Source organism: Mixophyes fleayi, chromosome 2 (genome assembly GCF_038048845.1).
Source record: "Mixophyes fleayi isolate aMixFle1 chromosome 2, aMixFle1.hap1, whole genome shotgun sequence".
NCBI lineage: Eukaryota > Metazoa > Chordata > Amphibia > Anura > Limnodynastidae > Mixophyes > Mixophyes fleayi.
In genome coordinates this window covers 140,374,069-140,389,148 of record NC_134403.1, presented here as the reverse complement: position 1 = coordinate 140,389,148, position 15,080 = coordinate 140,374,069, and the positions used below count along the sequence as shown (strand labels likewise).

Here is a 15,080-nt window from a genome sequence, read left to right as displayed (position 1 = left end):
TCTTCCCATCATTATAGAGATTAGTGTAGGTCTGAATAATGGCAGACTACCATCAGTCAGCTTGGAAAACTGAAGTGAAACGTTAATTAAAGTGGTAAAACGCTGGTACAGTTTTTTGGTCTGTTTTTTGGTATAATGGATGTTAATGGGACACCAGCCATGTCCTGACACTAGGGGAGAGTTCAATTCCTGGGGTTGTTCCTTAGAACAACACGGGAAGCACATTATTACCATTTCTACAGCAATAGTGCACATTATTACCGTTACTACAGTAATAGTGCACATTATTACCGTTACTACAGTAATTTTAACCCAGATTTTTGCTCACAGAGCTGTGAGGAAAAATATGTGTTGGCTTTACCATAGTAACGGTAATAATGTGCGCTATTACTGTACTAACGGTAATAGTACACGGCCCGCATTGTTCGAAATTCAATCTCCCCTTAGAAGTACCTTTGTTCTAGTGAAAACCACCCCAGGCTGTTTAGTACTTGGGCTAGTTTGGGATTTGCTGGGTTTTATTTAAACATTATTGGTCCAGCACTGTCACAGTGATAAACTGTTGCTGGCCACTTTTGTTTTCTTAAGGGGGATGGAATATTCAACTATTTTTTGCTAAATCAAAACAAATTTGATAAATAATTTGCAAATAGCTGAAATACTGCTGAATTCCCCAAACCATTTGCCCATCTCTAGTCAGAAGGCATATCGGGCTCACTGAAGACTAACAATAAAGTCTGAATTATACAGTTGCCTCTCTCTTTTAAAATTATTTATTAATCCATAAAAGGCATGTATGCTAATGAAAAAGAAAACCAAACAATTCAGAGACATTAAAATGCATCTTATGTAGCAGCTAGCCAATCAAAATGTTAGCGCTACTGACAATGTAGCACAAGAAAAATAAAATTATACAACTTGTGTACTATAGGCATAATCCATTTTTCTCTTGCCTACCATTGGGGGACACTGCGAGACATTGGGGTACATCATCATCAGATATTTATATAGTGCCACTAATTCCGCAGCGCTGTACAGAGAACTCATTCACATCAGTCCCTGCCCCAATGGAGCTTACAATCTAAATTCCCTAACACACACACGGACAGACAGGGGTTAATTTTGATAGCAGCCAATTAACCTACAAGTATGTTTTCGAGTGTGGGAGGAAACCCATGAACTCATGACCCCAGTGCTGTGAGGGAGAAGTGCTAACCACTAGACCACTGTGCTGCTCACTAGTAGTGGGTCTAGGAGTTTAGGCACTTATCAACTTCTTTGATCTTCATTCTCCTCCCCTACTATGCCCCGCCTCTCCTTTGGATAACTCAGTTTTTTTTTTTAAGTGCCTAGGTTAAGTGATAGGTCACTTCTGTATAGGCTCCTGCCCATACTTGCATTAGTTGTAGGTTTTTGTCATGTTTTTATTTTACCGTCCTCTACAGGTGCAGCACAGGGATCGAACTCAAGCCCAAAGGAGTGAACAAGACTGCAGCTCTGTTCACTCGGGGTCCCAGCGCAGATAAGCCGCAGCCTAGTCTCTGTTACCTGGCACCTCTGCTGGCAGCCTGTCCATCCCCTAGACTAACGAGCAACAGGGGGACATAATGTACGTCTGCCAGAGAGGCAGCGGTTATTTTTAGGCACCAGAGTGCATAATCGTGCACCGTTGTTGCAAGTCGGGCGGGAGTGAAGCTGTAGCAGCCTCTCCGCCCAAACCGAGGAACCTGCCGGCACGTCCCCCCCTCCCCCTAGAGAACGAGCAGCGGTGGGGACAGCGCAGCAATCGCGCTCATTAGGAGGCAATTCGCTCGCTTACAGCACACGCAGCCTGGTTACACTTATCTCTGCATGAGTGTTTTCAAAGCCGACAGCCATACAATAGATGCACTGTTCGGCGATTAATGCAGGCGGCCATATTACAAGAAACTGGAGGCGGAACTTCCTTTCCTCTCCTCCTCAGCTTCCTGGGAGTTGCTTTTGCACGCTGGTTGCCGGACAAAGACATCAGCAATTCAGAGAGGCAGGCATTTTTAAGGAGGGCTCTAGGAAGGAATTTCCTCCTTACGTCCTGGCTCAGGTGCGGCCATCTTTCATTGTGAAACTCGGAAATCATCGTTCCATTTAAAATCAGGAAATTGTCGTCCCGGCATTCCGTCCGCCGCCTTCCCGTCTTCTTCTTCTGCCTCCTCGAATGACGAGTTACTATTACTGGATGTGGTTCGTGCTCTCTGGTGTTATGTTGACTGCACGACCTCTGTCCGTAGGATCAAAGATCTTTTTCTCCTTTATGATGCACATAAAGCGAGGTTGGCCGGCTTCTAAACAGTCTCTTGCCCACTGGATCACTTCCACTATTAGACTGGTTTAAGCTCGAGCACCTCTACCTGTCCCGCTATCATTGAGGACTCCCTCTACCAGGGCGGCGCTTCATGAAGCTTCGGTGGAGCAGCTATGCAGAGCGGCTACATGGTCATCTGTCCATACATTTGCAAAATTCTACAGGTTGCAGGGCTTTGCATCTTCTGATGCAAGCTTTGGGCGCAAGGAATTGCGTGCAGCCGTTCCAGAACATTCCCTCCCTTAGAGGCAGCTTTGGTATGTTCCCAATGTCTCAGTGTCCCCCAATGGTAGGCAAGAGAAAAGAAGATTTCTCTTACTCCATTGGGGGACACTGCGCATCCTCCCTTGCTCTGTAAATAGTTCTGTTGTGTGAATTTTATACTTATATTCTTTGCCCTATAGGGCTCCCCTTCCTCATACATTTGGTTAGTCAAAACTGAGTTATCCACAGGAGAGGAGGTGCATAGTAGGGGAGGAGAATGAAGATCAAAGAAGTTGATAAATGCCTAAACTCCTAGACCTACTACTATACCCCAATATCTCGCAGTGTCCCCCAAAGGAGTAAGAGAAATCGATTTTACAGTGAGTAAAAATCTTCTTTACATGGTATTTCGACTCTCTAAGCCAGCCACACACGTTAGGATTCAGATATCCGGGACACACACACACAGGATTAGTTTCAAACAGTTTTCAATCTAAATCTGGCAAAATTGCAGACAAGAATTGTGATGTGTGTAGGTCACTCAGTTTACACCATCTATTGGACGTACCTGATACAGCAGAGAGGAAGGAGGTGGTTCAATGCAGGGCTGTTGGTCAGGTAATGGCAGTTCCTCCAAAAGATCTACATTGGACAAAGCGTCCTCAAGGGTCACTTGGGTTGTCATTGTGAAGCTGTAAAACTAATGAGAGAAACATAGAGAAGTGTAAGACAAGAAAGTGAGCAGGAGAAACACATCTACAAATTTCAACAAGACAAAATATTACATTTTCTTTTTTACTGAAACGTCTTAAAAGAAAATACAAAACTGGATACACTGCAAAACGTAACAGATTGCTACATGGTTACTTAATGGAAATAAATGAATGGATCTGCCAGCAAAATGCCATATGCTTTATAGCAACTTACAAAGATCTAAATCTTCCATGTGAGATGTACACTAAAACAACTGCTTTCTAAAGAGCATTGACAAAAATCAATGCTCAATATATTTAGCTAGATGCAGTGTGTGCAGATTGGTTCCTGCCCAACAGGAAGTAAGTTTGTGAATGCCATCATATGACCCGTGTTGTGAATGTAACATGTGGCAATGTTTGTGGTCAATACACGTGGCAGCTGCAAAGAAAGAATTAGGCTTTTTGGTTACATACAAAATAGTCAGCAATTTTGTGGGCGAGATTTTCCTTGAGCCCACAGCTTGTGTAGCATATGCATAAATCCCAATAATACAGGTGCACATTTGCAAAACATGCATTTCGTGGGACATAAAGGTCTCTGCTTTTATACATTTCTAAAGTGGTATTTTGTGCTCCGATGACGCAATATAATTTCAGGAATATTAAGGAACAATCCATCAGATAACAAAATGATAAATACTTTAACATAGCACAGTATCCCCTGATCTGTACATCTAACATGACTGAGTAAACAGTTTAAGCTCCAAATATATGGAAAAAAAGTCAACTACACTGTTTTGCTTTCAAACAATAACAAATCACGTAAACAGGTAAAACATGTTACATTGGTGGTCTAAGGACTACACAAATGTAGCTAGTACAGCAATTCTTGTGCATGTACTGCATGGTATGCACACAAAGCGACTGCTTATTTCTACATACAGTCCTCTCACCCCATGTTTTTTCCTTTTCATCTAATGCCTTTCCATTCTTATACAATAATGTAAATACTAAACAATGGCAGAATAAACACTGGTTGGTTTCAATATATTACAAACATGACTTATATGGACTACAAAAACAGTGAAATCCATTGACAATTTTAAATAAATCATATCATTAAAAACAAACAGACAAATGATACAAAGTGTCATTAATGCTTCTACTGTCTACATTTGCAAAAGTGCATCAATGGATAGGCGATAAGGGTGCTCCCTCCTTCTCTTCCTCCCATGCACACCAATTTTGTTCTGAATGTCAGATGTATATTTTAATATCGGAGTCCTATACTAGAAAAAAATCTAATCATATGCTGCTAAGTGACTTGAGTACACCGACTACCTGTCCGCTCCACCCTCCAAGTCACTTCCAGGTCAATCGATCATTTCCATCAGCATTTGTTATGGAGCCGATTTTCCACCATACCAGTTCTTATCACTTTCAATGCTTGACCAATTTACTGAAAAGTTATGGAATTAGCTGACCTAGGGGTACATTTACTAAACTGCGGGTTTGAAAAAGTGGAGCTGTTGCCTATTAGCAACCAGATTCTAGCTGAATGTACTAAATAAATGATAACTAGTATCTGACTGGTTGCTATAGGCAACATCTCACTTTTTTAAACCCGCATTTTAGCAAATATACCCCCAATCTTCTGTCGACAGCTGTCAATTAAGATCAGTTCTTTTAAGTCTGACATTCAGATCAAATTAAAGCACAATACACAAAATACTAAAGGGCTTACAAAATTTCCTTCACTAATAAAGCTAAGTGGAAACACAGTTTGTGATTTGCATCTAAAGGACAGACAAATGGAAGAGAGCACAACCCTAGAGAAAACAATGAAGTCGCACCCTACAAAAACAACTCAAATAATCTTCCCACAGCAATGTAGGAGGAGTAGAACACCAATTACTTTTGAGTAATGGTTGGTGTCTAGCTTGTGATCACACCCTATGCAAGAGATAAAAACGGAACCAGAAACTTCCTGTAACACTTACAAGTTTGTAATCTGGCTCGCAGCATGCTGTACATCTGTTCCTCTTCTCATAACAGCAAGTTTAGAAAGAAGAAACAGAAGAGACAATAATAAACCAGCTAATACATTTTCGGAATTGTCAATCCAAAAAGCCATGAAAAAGTCCCGATAGTCATTAGGTAACCAATCTGTCAGTGTACAAAGTAATCCAAATTGTACATTGTACCTACAGTTCTTGCAAGGGAAAGTGTTAGCGTTCATACAGACTTAGCAGATGCCCTGTAACGCTGTGACACTCTTCAACATCAATCTCATGTTATTGTCTGCCAGAGAAAGATCACTTGGACTGTAAGTGAATAAAAAATAAAACACTTGCTAAGGTCTACAGTGTCGGCCCTGGTCCTTAAATGGAGCTCCTTATTTAAATGTAATTTTCTAAATGGCCTGTCCTGGTAACGAACAGGAAAGATGAGTCTTGTAGTACTCAGATGCTCCTAAGTGAAAATTCTCTGACGTCACCTGGTGTGCCTCAAATTACTATAGGGAAATATTATGCCATACTGGCTGACAGGAAAGAAGCAGTCTCAGCACTCAGTAGCTCCCCTGTGCACATTCGCTGAGGTCAGCTGCAAATTTAGAGTGACGGCGCCGCAGAAGAGCCAGGTAATTGCTACTTGGGGCTGAAGTCTGACACTACACTGTCACCGTAATAGTGGCAAAACTGGGGACATGAGACCGGACTTCGCATTGCATGCAAATGCATTTGTGAGCTGGCTAGATGTGGCGCAAAATCATCATCCCGCGCATGTGCACAACTTTGAATCCATATTTAGAGCTGCATGCATCAAGCACTTGCAACTCTTTAGGTTTGGAAAGAAGGATCAGGGGCGTTAACATGCAGTAAAGTTAGGGATTGTAGATAAAAGTTAAATGTGCTCCTATGAGTAACTATTATTTGGCACATATTTTTTTTTTTTTTAAAGATATTTTATTGAGTTTTACAATACAGACAATGAGGGAAACAAGCAATACAGGTGAAATAAAACTGTAAAGAAATTTCCACGTAATAGAAACAGCAGATTATTATCGATATGTGAATACTAAAGTAGATTTAAAGAGAGTAGGGGGGAGAGGAAAGAGAGAGAAAAGAGTGGGAGTAAGAGGGACAGGGGAAATCACTAGCCAAAGCGAAGAAAAAAAAAATGTGGAAAAGATGGTGAACCATGACAAGGTTTAAGTTTTGGAAGCTCAAAGGCCTTAAAATGAAAGAGGAGGGGAGGCTCCGTGATGCTCGGTCCAAGGGTTCCAGACCTTATCGAATTGGACAGGAGTATGGCGGAGAATGCTAGTCATATACTCCATATGGTAAACTTGCCAAACGCGGTTGATAACCGATGGCAGAGAAGGAGGACACAGATTTTTCCAAAATAGAGCAATTTGGCATCTAGCAGCACTAAGTATATGTGTGATAAGTTTCTGAGTTGATTTTGAAATCTTGGGAATAGGACGCGGGAGTAAGGAATACGACAGAGATGGGGGAAGAAAAATCTGAGTGACATCGGAAATCAGCCGATGGACCGACTTCCAGAGAGGAAGTAGTTTCGGACAGTGCCACCAAATATGAGACAGGGTACCCTCCCGACCGCATTGGCGCCAGCATAACGATGAGGAGCTTGGATATATCATATGAAGGCGATGAGGCACCAAGTACCAGCGGTAAAAAATCTTGCGACTGTTCTCGCTTATTTTGACGCAAATAGAGGACTTTGAGAGATTCAGACGAATCTTAGTCCATTCCCTGGAGATGACCACACTATGGTACTGCCTTAAAGCATATTTGCCAACTTTTCATACGTGCTGTCTAGGAGATGTGGAGGAAAGTATACAAAGAAGACGGGCTGGACTTTTTGACTCAACTCACATCAAGTGGACAGGGCGAGGCGTAAGATGACATAAATTGCATTATCACAGGCCGTACTTGGCAACATTGCAGGCAGGCAAATGCCCTTTTGAGAAAATTATCTGCACTCTTGGGAGCCCGGGAGTTCTCACCGCAATTTATGGACATTCAGCAAGAGTAAATACTACGCATTAAGGGAATACAGGGAAAACAGCCATATATTTTGGCTGAACAGTGCTACACAATTTGGTTGACAAAACAAACAGACAAAAAAGTATAATTTTGTTGCACAAGCTGTGGAAGGAAGTGTGCTCTGTATGCTGGTGTTTCAGTTTCTATTAAAGATTTTTCAGGCCTAATGGTTACAGAACAAAACAAAACAAAAAAACGGAAAGATAAGGGAAGGGGTAACAATTGAGACGAGAATGGGGGTAGCAAACACATTCACATATTCAATTTTAAGTAAATAAAAAAAAATGTATCAAAGTGCAATTTGTTTAAAAATGTTTGGTCTCAATGCTGCCACAGACCCAGCACCTTGAGGCGATATTGAACATAGTCACACGAGACCCTGAAAGACAATCAGTCAAAAGCAGGTCTAGGTGTCCACTAAGTTAGATGGACAATGTTGTCTTTGTTTACCACAAATAAAGTGGCTTTCAGATCTTAATTAAATAGCTTTGTATGATCTATGAAAGAGGAGCTCCTAGATGCACACACTTCTCCCAGAGATGCAATTATATATGACCCAACCTATAAAAAAAAAAATCTTTAAAAAAAATATCTAAGTACAAAGAAAACTACCACTTTACTTTTGATCACAAGCCACTTAACCATTATGTTTAATCACCAACAAAATGCTATATTCCTATGTAGAAATACACCTTAAAAATGTCAAGTGAAGTATTATTATTCCACAGAAAAAAATAAATATAGTGGGAGCACTAGGTCTTGCCCTCGTCCAGTACTGACAACCCTTACCAGTGATCAATGCTTTAGAAAGAGCTTATCAAAGACCAAGTGCAGTATAACAGCATCAAATGTGGCCAAGTTTTCCCATTATTGTAACCAATAACTGCTCCACAAGGTACTAAATTGATCCCCATGCAGAGACACATGATAATGGTGTACTGAAGCATGTTGGATATATAATCCAGGACTGCAATCTAAAGACCAAATCAGCTGGAAAGATAAATCTGCAAAATTCCAGTAAAGTAGCACATTCCGTAAAGCCATCATGTACGGCTATATTAACTACTTCAATCTCCTTTAGTCTAAAAATGTTTAATTCTTCACTAATGGATTGTTCACCAATTCCAACAACCCACCCATCATACAACAGAACAGATACCACTGACACAAGGAAACAGCACATCACATGCAGTAACTACACAGAACAGACTTGTGGCCAGAAACCATACGACCTTTCACTGGTAAATCTTTTGTGGTTTCTGCTCAGAGTATGTACCTGAGACCAGTGTGGTCAAATACAGGAAACTAGTGGTTACACATTAAGCCATACATGGTCTTAGTAGTATCTGGAAGTATTAACTTCCAAAGGTTACATGTGCTGTGTTTAGGATGTTTAAATGTTAGAACTCTGGTACTATGTTGGGAGATAAACAGCACCACCACGTATGCTATACTGTATGATTGATTTACAGACATAATAAAAAAAAAGAAAGCTCATCAGTTAGGTAGACAGGAAGAGAGAGAACTGAAAGTAATTGTAAAATGGGTAACAGTTTATTATTTCATATAGACATATAATTAAGTACTCTTGGCAAATAGAAAATCAGCTTACTTTTAGGACAACTTTTCTAGCCATAAAGGGTCTACTACAAACCAACAGCTCAATACTGACCCTCCACAAATGTTCCCAGTTTGTTCTAACATTACAATACTTTGCTACCTTACTTTCAATAAATAGATTAAATTATTACTTTTATTGTATATGCTTTTTGTATACATATTTATATCTCGCTTATAACCTATAGTAGCCCAGCATGGGAACTCACCACCCACATGTGGCTGTACAGCAGGGACTGTTGTGAGTGCGTTCTATGTACAGCGCTGTGGAATTAGTGGCGCTATATAAATATATACACTAGAATTGGGTCCTGCAACATTTAGAATTACAGTGTGCAAAGGCACCGCGCCAGAAAAAAAACAACATTTTCATTTGTTCCTTAAAATAATTTAGCAGGAATATAACAGATAATTGCACTGCAGAGGTTGAGGGATATTTAATAGAAACTTTATGCGTTTCCTAGTAACAGATAAAACTTTAACTTTGTTTTTACTATAAGGAAAACATACGATGTAATGTAGCGGTACAATGATGTATACTTCAGGAGATAGGTAGCTAAATCATGGAGCCAGGGAAGAAATAGAAACATTGCTATCTATAGATTAGTTGCAAATGCACAAGCAGATTTGTGGTCAGGTAAGCATGTAACACAGACCTGCCCGGGACACCCGAGGTTTGTAAAGTTCTCAGTTCAAAAGAGAAAAAAAAAAAAAATTACATAAAAATGCATTTTTTTTTTTATTTTTTTTTGTAAAGTGCTGATTCTGTATGATTGGGATTCATGGATATTTACTAAGGCTGGTATCGACAGTAGGATGAACAATATTGCACTACTGTGGACTTTCAAAATAAAATAGACAATAAAGAGAAAATATATTTACCAACTCCCTGGAATGTTAAATAGATAAAATAAACGTTTCACAAATAGCAAACATAAGAGCCATAAAGGATAAAAAGTAACTTAATGTAATGTAGATTAAACATCAGCACATACAGCTGCAACTCATTGCAAAAGTAGGATAAACAGCTGCAAAAAAATATGAATGAAATGTGATGGTTCGTGAAGTCATTTCATGAGGCACTGGAAAATATATATATATTTTTGAAAGAAGGAACTTCTAACCTAAATTTATTCCATGTACTGTCAATTAATGCCCTCAAATCCTCAATTTAAACCCCATGTTTTAGTAAAAATAAAAAAAAATGAAAATATACACTTCTGAGAAAGAGAGAAAAGGAAAGAATGTAGGTGCGCATTTGTGTGGTGGGGACTAAAATAAAATGGAGAACAAGTTAAAACAAGTTGAATGCTTTCGTCTCACATATAGGCGAGACTGACATCAGTCTATTTGCATTAGACTTTCAGGAAACTCACATCACTATATTGTGCTAAAATCGTCCCCTCTGCCTTCCAGTACCTGACTCTCCTGTACATTGTGCAGTGCTGAGTGCATGTACAACGCACAAAAAATAACAATAAAAAATAGATAAGGCACCAGGGTTGTTGAAGCAAAAACCCATGCACTCATGCTGCATGCTACATTCTCCCCACAATGGATATAACATGCACTACTATCTGAAAAGAAAGGGGTGCACTGGCTTCAGGAACAATGACATCACTTGCTCCATTTTCTGCAGGCTGTGCATTTGGACAGTACACGCGGTGCAGTTAGACAGCACACTTCAGTGCCGCTATCTGAGCCAACTCTTGCAGCCCTGACCTCAGTCACTGACTCACATGAGATCAGCAAACTCATCTGCTAAAAAAAAAATCTATCATCTGTAGGTTGCTGCCAAGATATAGTCCCAGATACTGGAAAAGTTAATTCACACAATTATTAGTGGTTGTTTTAAACAAAACAAAGATGTCCTGGTTTTGTCTAATTTACAGTTGTAATGCCTTGTTCTGCGAGTAGAATTGGGTGCTTTTGTATAGAAGGATAGAAGAGGCGGCTATAGGAAGATGTTTCCAATGTTGAAAATCAGTGATCTGTCTAATGAGTTAGGGAATATTATAGTATACGGTCATTACCAACATATTGACACCCTTACTTTTTTTTTTTCTAATAATTCCATTCTTTACAGAAAATTTGTTAAAATTAAAAAATATGTTTTTCTTTGGTTTAGAGGGGAATAAAACACAAAAAGCAATAAAAACGACAAGGCCTTAGTTTATTCCACACAAAAATTCTTAAATATGCTGGTCTCTGTGTGTGTGTGTATATTAGGGAATTTAGACTGTAAGCTCCAATGGGGCAGGGACTGATGTGAGTTAGTTCTCTGTACAGCTCTGCGGAATCAGTGGAGACATCTGAAGACAGCAGTTGAGAGAAGGCACCTTTAAAGCTGGGAGAGCTGGAGTAGTTTGCACAAGAAGAGTGGCCCAAACTGTAGAGAAGTGCAGGAAGCGCATCCACGACTGTAAGAAGCAGGTGATTACATTTATTTTGATCAAAGGCTATCATCACCATTTATTTATATAGCGCCACTGATTCCGCAGCGCTGTACAGAGACCTCACTCACATCAGTCCCTGCCCCATTGGAGCTTACAGTCTAAATTCCCAGACAGACAGACAGACAGACAGACAGAGACTAGGGTCAATTTTTTTGATAGAAGCCAATTAACCTACTAGTATGTTTTTGGAGTGTGGGAGGAAACCGGAGCACTCGGAGAAAACCCACACAAACACGGGGAGAACATACAAACGCCACACAGATGGGAATGTATGGGAATTGAACTCATGACCCCAGCGCTGTGAGGCAAAAGTGCTAACCACTGAGCCACCATGCTGCCCCAGATGCTACCAAATACTAAGTCTAGGGTGTTAATTTTGTCAATGCTATTTTTTTTGTTTTCTAATTTAAAAGGATTAAAGTATTAAACTCAATCAAAAACAAATGTTATGTAATATTAACAGGGAAGGAATTAACTGTTGTTAACTTCAACTTATGTTTAGAGTACATTGCAAGTTATTTGAAAAAAAGTGCAGGGGCATCAATATTTCTGGCCACAAATGTAGTTGTGTGAAATAGCTGGGAATGTTAAAGTCAAGATATTTTAGTTCACTTGCTACCCATTGAAAGAAAAAATTGCACATTTCCAGCTCCTTTTAAACTACTGGGGTGATTGCCAACACTTCTGCTTTAGAGTAATGAACTGAAAATGTTGAAATAAATAATCTTGTAGTTTAGTTATAATGATTGGGATGGCTTCCTATTTCCTATGGATTGTGTAGAGAAGGATGTTGTCTGAAAATGCAAAGATGTCTTGCTCCATAGTGAACATGACAATTTTTTTGGGTTAGCCAGTAAAAGTATCACTCCTATAATACATTTGACTTTTTTGACACAAAAGTATTTAACATCACATAGGTTTTTCTGGATAACACGGTACTTCAATAATAATACTAAGAAAAATGTTCCATAGTGCAAATCTATATGCCTTTCCAATCTGTTCATAAAAAGGGTGTTAAACAGTATAAGGGAAAATAGCACCCCTGTCTTGTTCCTCTGCCTAAAGAAAAGCACTCAGATGTTAATTGCTAAGAATGCTTTGTGGTGTTTTTGGTTTTAAGCAGTGAAACCTGTAGGGATGAAATGTTGCAATTTAAATCATTTAATAAGATGTTGCCATTCAAGATGATCAAAAGCTTTGTCTGCGTCTAATCTCACAAAAATATTGTTCTTCAATTTAGCTAAATAAGGTATAGCCTCTAATATGTCCCTTATATTGTGTACGCAGTGTCTGCCTTTTGTAAATCCCACTGGAATGGATGTTGCAGAGTTGGGAGAATGTTTTTAAGTTGTAGCAATGATTTTTGCTAAAATTTTGATATCTTTAAGTATCGGTATTTGTGTAGTACTGCGAACCTGCCAGATTATAAAGTTTTGCTGCAGAATTACTATGAAGAATTGTGGGAAACAAGCAGCACTGCGTTGGGAAAGCATGTTATAGTATTCAACACAGGCCAATGATTCCTGGGGTTTTTTCCATTGTGTTGTGACGTTATTAGATGTTTAATTTTGAATTCATTAATTGGGGAGGTAAGATCTTCCCTCCCCTCCGCTGTAAGTTTTCGGAATGCGGCTCCTTTCAGAAACGACATAGCTTTCCACGGCTTGTCTTGAGCCGGTTCAATAGATATATAGCACTATGGCACAGTGGAGAGTATTGCTGCCTCACAGTTGTGAGTTCAGTTCCCAACCAGGGTACTATCTGTGTGGAGTTTGTATGAGACTTAGTTTTGAGTTAGTGAATACAATTAGCTGAAGAAGTAGTTATAACAAATTAAAAGGTTTCTAGCCTTATTTTTTGAGAAATACATTTATTCCTTCAATAATCTAAATGATAAATCTATTATTTTACCTCTTCACAGCTATTTTTACTTCCTGCATCATTATCCAAGTAGATCAGAGTCGGCTGAGGTGATTTGTGTATTGGGTATGGGGTATGGCAGTGGCAGATCCAGGGGCAATCGTACCCCCCTGGCAGCAGTGGGCACCCAGCAGCAGCTCGCTATACTCATGCTCCCGGCGACTGAAAGGCAGGCGGGGAATCATGTTATAACACAATCAGTGCGGCTGGGCAGCATACTCTGCCTGCCTATCAGCCATTGGGAACATGAGTAAAGTGTTGCTGGATGCCCACTGCTTCTGTTAGCAACCCCCCACCCCCCCAACAAAAAAAATATATATATAGGTCCGACCCCGGGGTATAGAGACATTGAGTAAGGTTAATTTTTTGCACCAGATTACATGGACATAGATGTACATTTCAAATTAGTAAACAGTACCATCTTTTGGTATATTAGTAATTAGGTATATTAGTAAGTATCTGGACAGTATTAGTAGAAGACATGTCCACGTTGCTGAGGTGAAGACATGTCCACGTTGCTGAGGTGGAGATATGCCAATTTGTGTTTCAAGTTGTGAGGAAGGTAAGCTTCACTCTGGTCTGGATGGGATTGTCAATAAAAATAAATAAATAAAAAATAGCAAAGTGCCTTTTACATAGTGTGGATTGCATTATAAAGGTTATTTAATCGGCGAGTTCCATCACACCCACAGTAACGTGAAGATGAGGTAGGTATTTACTGTTACCTTAGCATCTTTTAGCTTCATGGCAATACCAGGAGAAGGTACGTTACACCACACTATAAATGGGATTAGTACTAAAAAAAATTGTGGTGGTCTATAAGTAAAGTAGTCCACAGAACAGCAGAACTCCCGAGTGGTACCATCATACATTTTTTTTTCTCCATTGGATTCTCCTTGGAATCTTATTGGTTTGTGACAATTTCAAAATAATAATTCTTTATATCTATCGCGCTTTTCGCCCAATAGAAGTCATAGCACTTCACATTGTTGCAGACGGTGAGGCAGCCATCTTGGGCTCACTCAGCTGCTATTCTATCATCACCATTTATTTATATAGCGCCATATATTCTGCAGCGCTGTACAGAGAACTCACTCACATCAGTCCCTGCCCCATTGGGGCTTACAGTCTAAATTCCGTAACACACACACACACACACACACACACACACTAGGGTCAATTTGTTATCAGCCAATTAACCTAGCAGTATGTTTTTGGAGTGTGGGAGGAAACCGGAGCACCCGGAGGAAACCCACGCAGACACGGGGTGAACATACAAACTCCACACAGATAAGGCCATGGTCGGGAATTGAACTCATGACCCCAGTGCTGTGAGGCAGAAGTGCTAACCACTAAGCCACCGTGCTGCCCTATGGAATCATTCACATCGGTCCTTGCCCCGTGAGTGCTTACAGTCTAAATTCCCTAACACACACACCATTATTTTACCAAGATGGTGCTCCATGGTGCCGACAAACATAAGTGTGAAAGGTTAACCAATCTCTTCAGACCTTTTGAACAGCATGTAGCTGTCCAAAATACTTCAATCAATTAATACTATAAGAATACTTTAGTCAGGTGTTGTTTTAGAATGGTAGCACCTCAGCATGCAATAGTAAAACAAATAAAAAAAAAAGAAATACATCAGTGCTATATTTTGAGATTGTCTTACAAAAACAAACACATTGTATTTATCACCAAAGCAGCATAGTGAAAAAGTGACAAAAATCTCATTAGCTAATACACTCAGATTATACCTCAGAGCCAGACACAAGCT

General features: G+C 39.7%; 1 protein-coding gene across 2 annotated transcripts in view; it reads right to left on the bottom strand.

Moving 5' to 3' along the window:
• The window catches only part of CYFIP1 (cytoplasmic FMR1 interacting protein 1), a 73,556-nt gene that overhangs the window by 55,809 nt on the left and 2,667 nt on the right, over positions 1 to 15,080 (bottom strand). For both annotated transcript variants that reach the window (XM_075200091.1, XM_075200090.1), the window contains exon 2: positions 3,114 to 3,237. In XM_075200091.1, coding sequence (XP_075056192.1) covers positions 3,114 to 3,230 — 117 coding nt within the window. In that variant the 5' untranslated portion in view covers positions 3,231 to 3,237. The remainder of the gene's footprint in view (positions 1 to 3,113; positions 3,238 to 15,080) is intronic.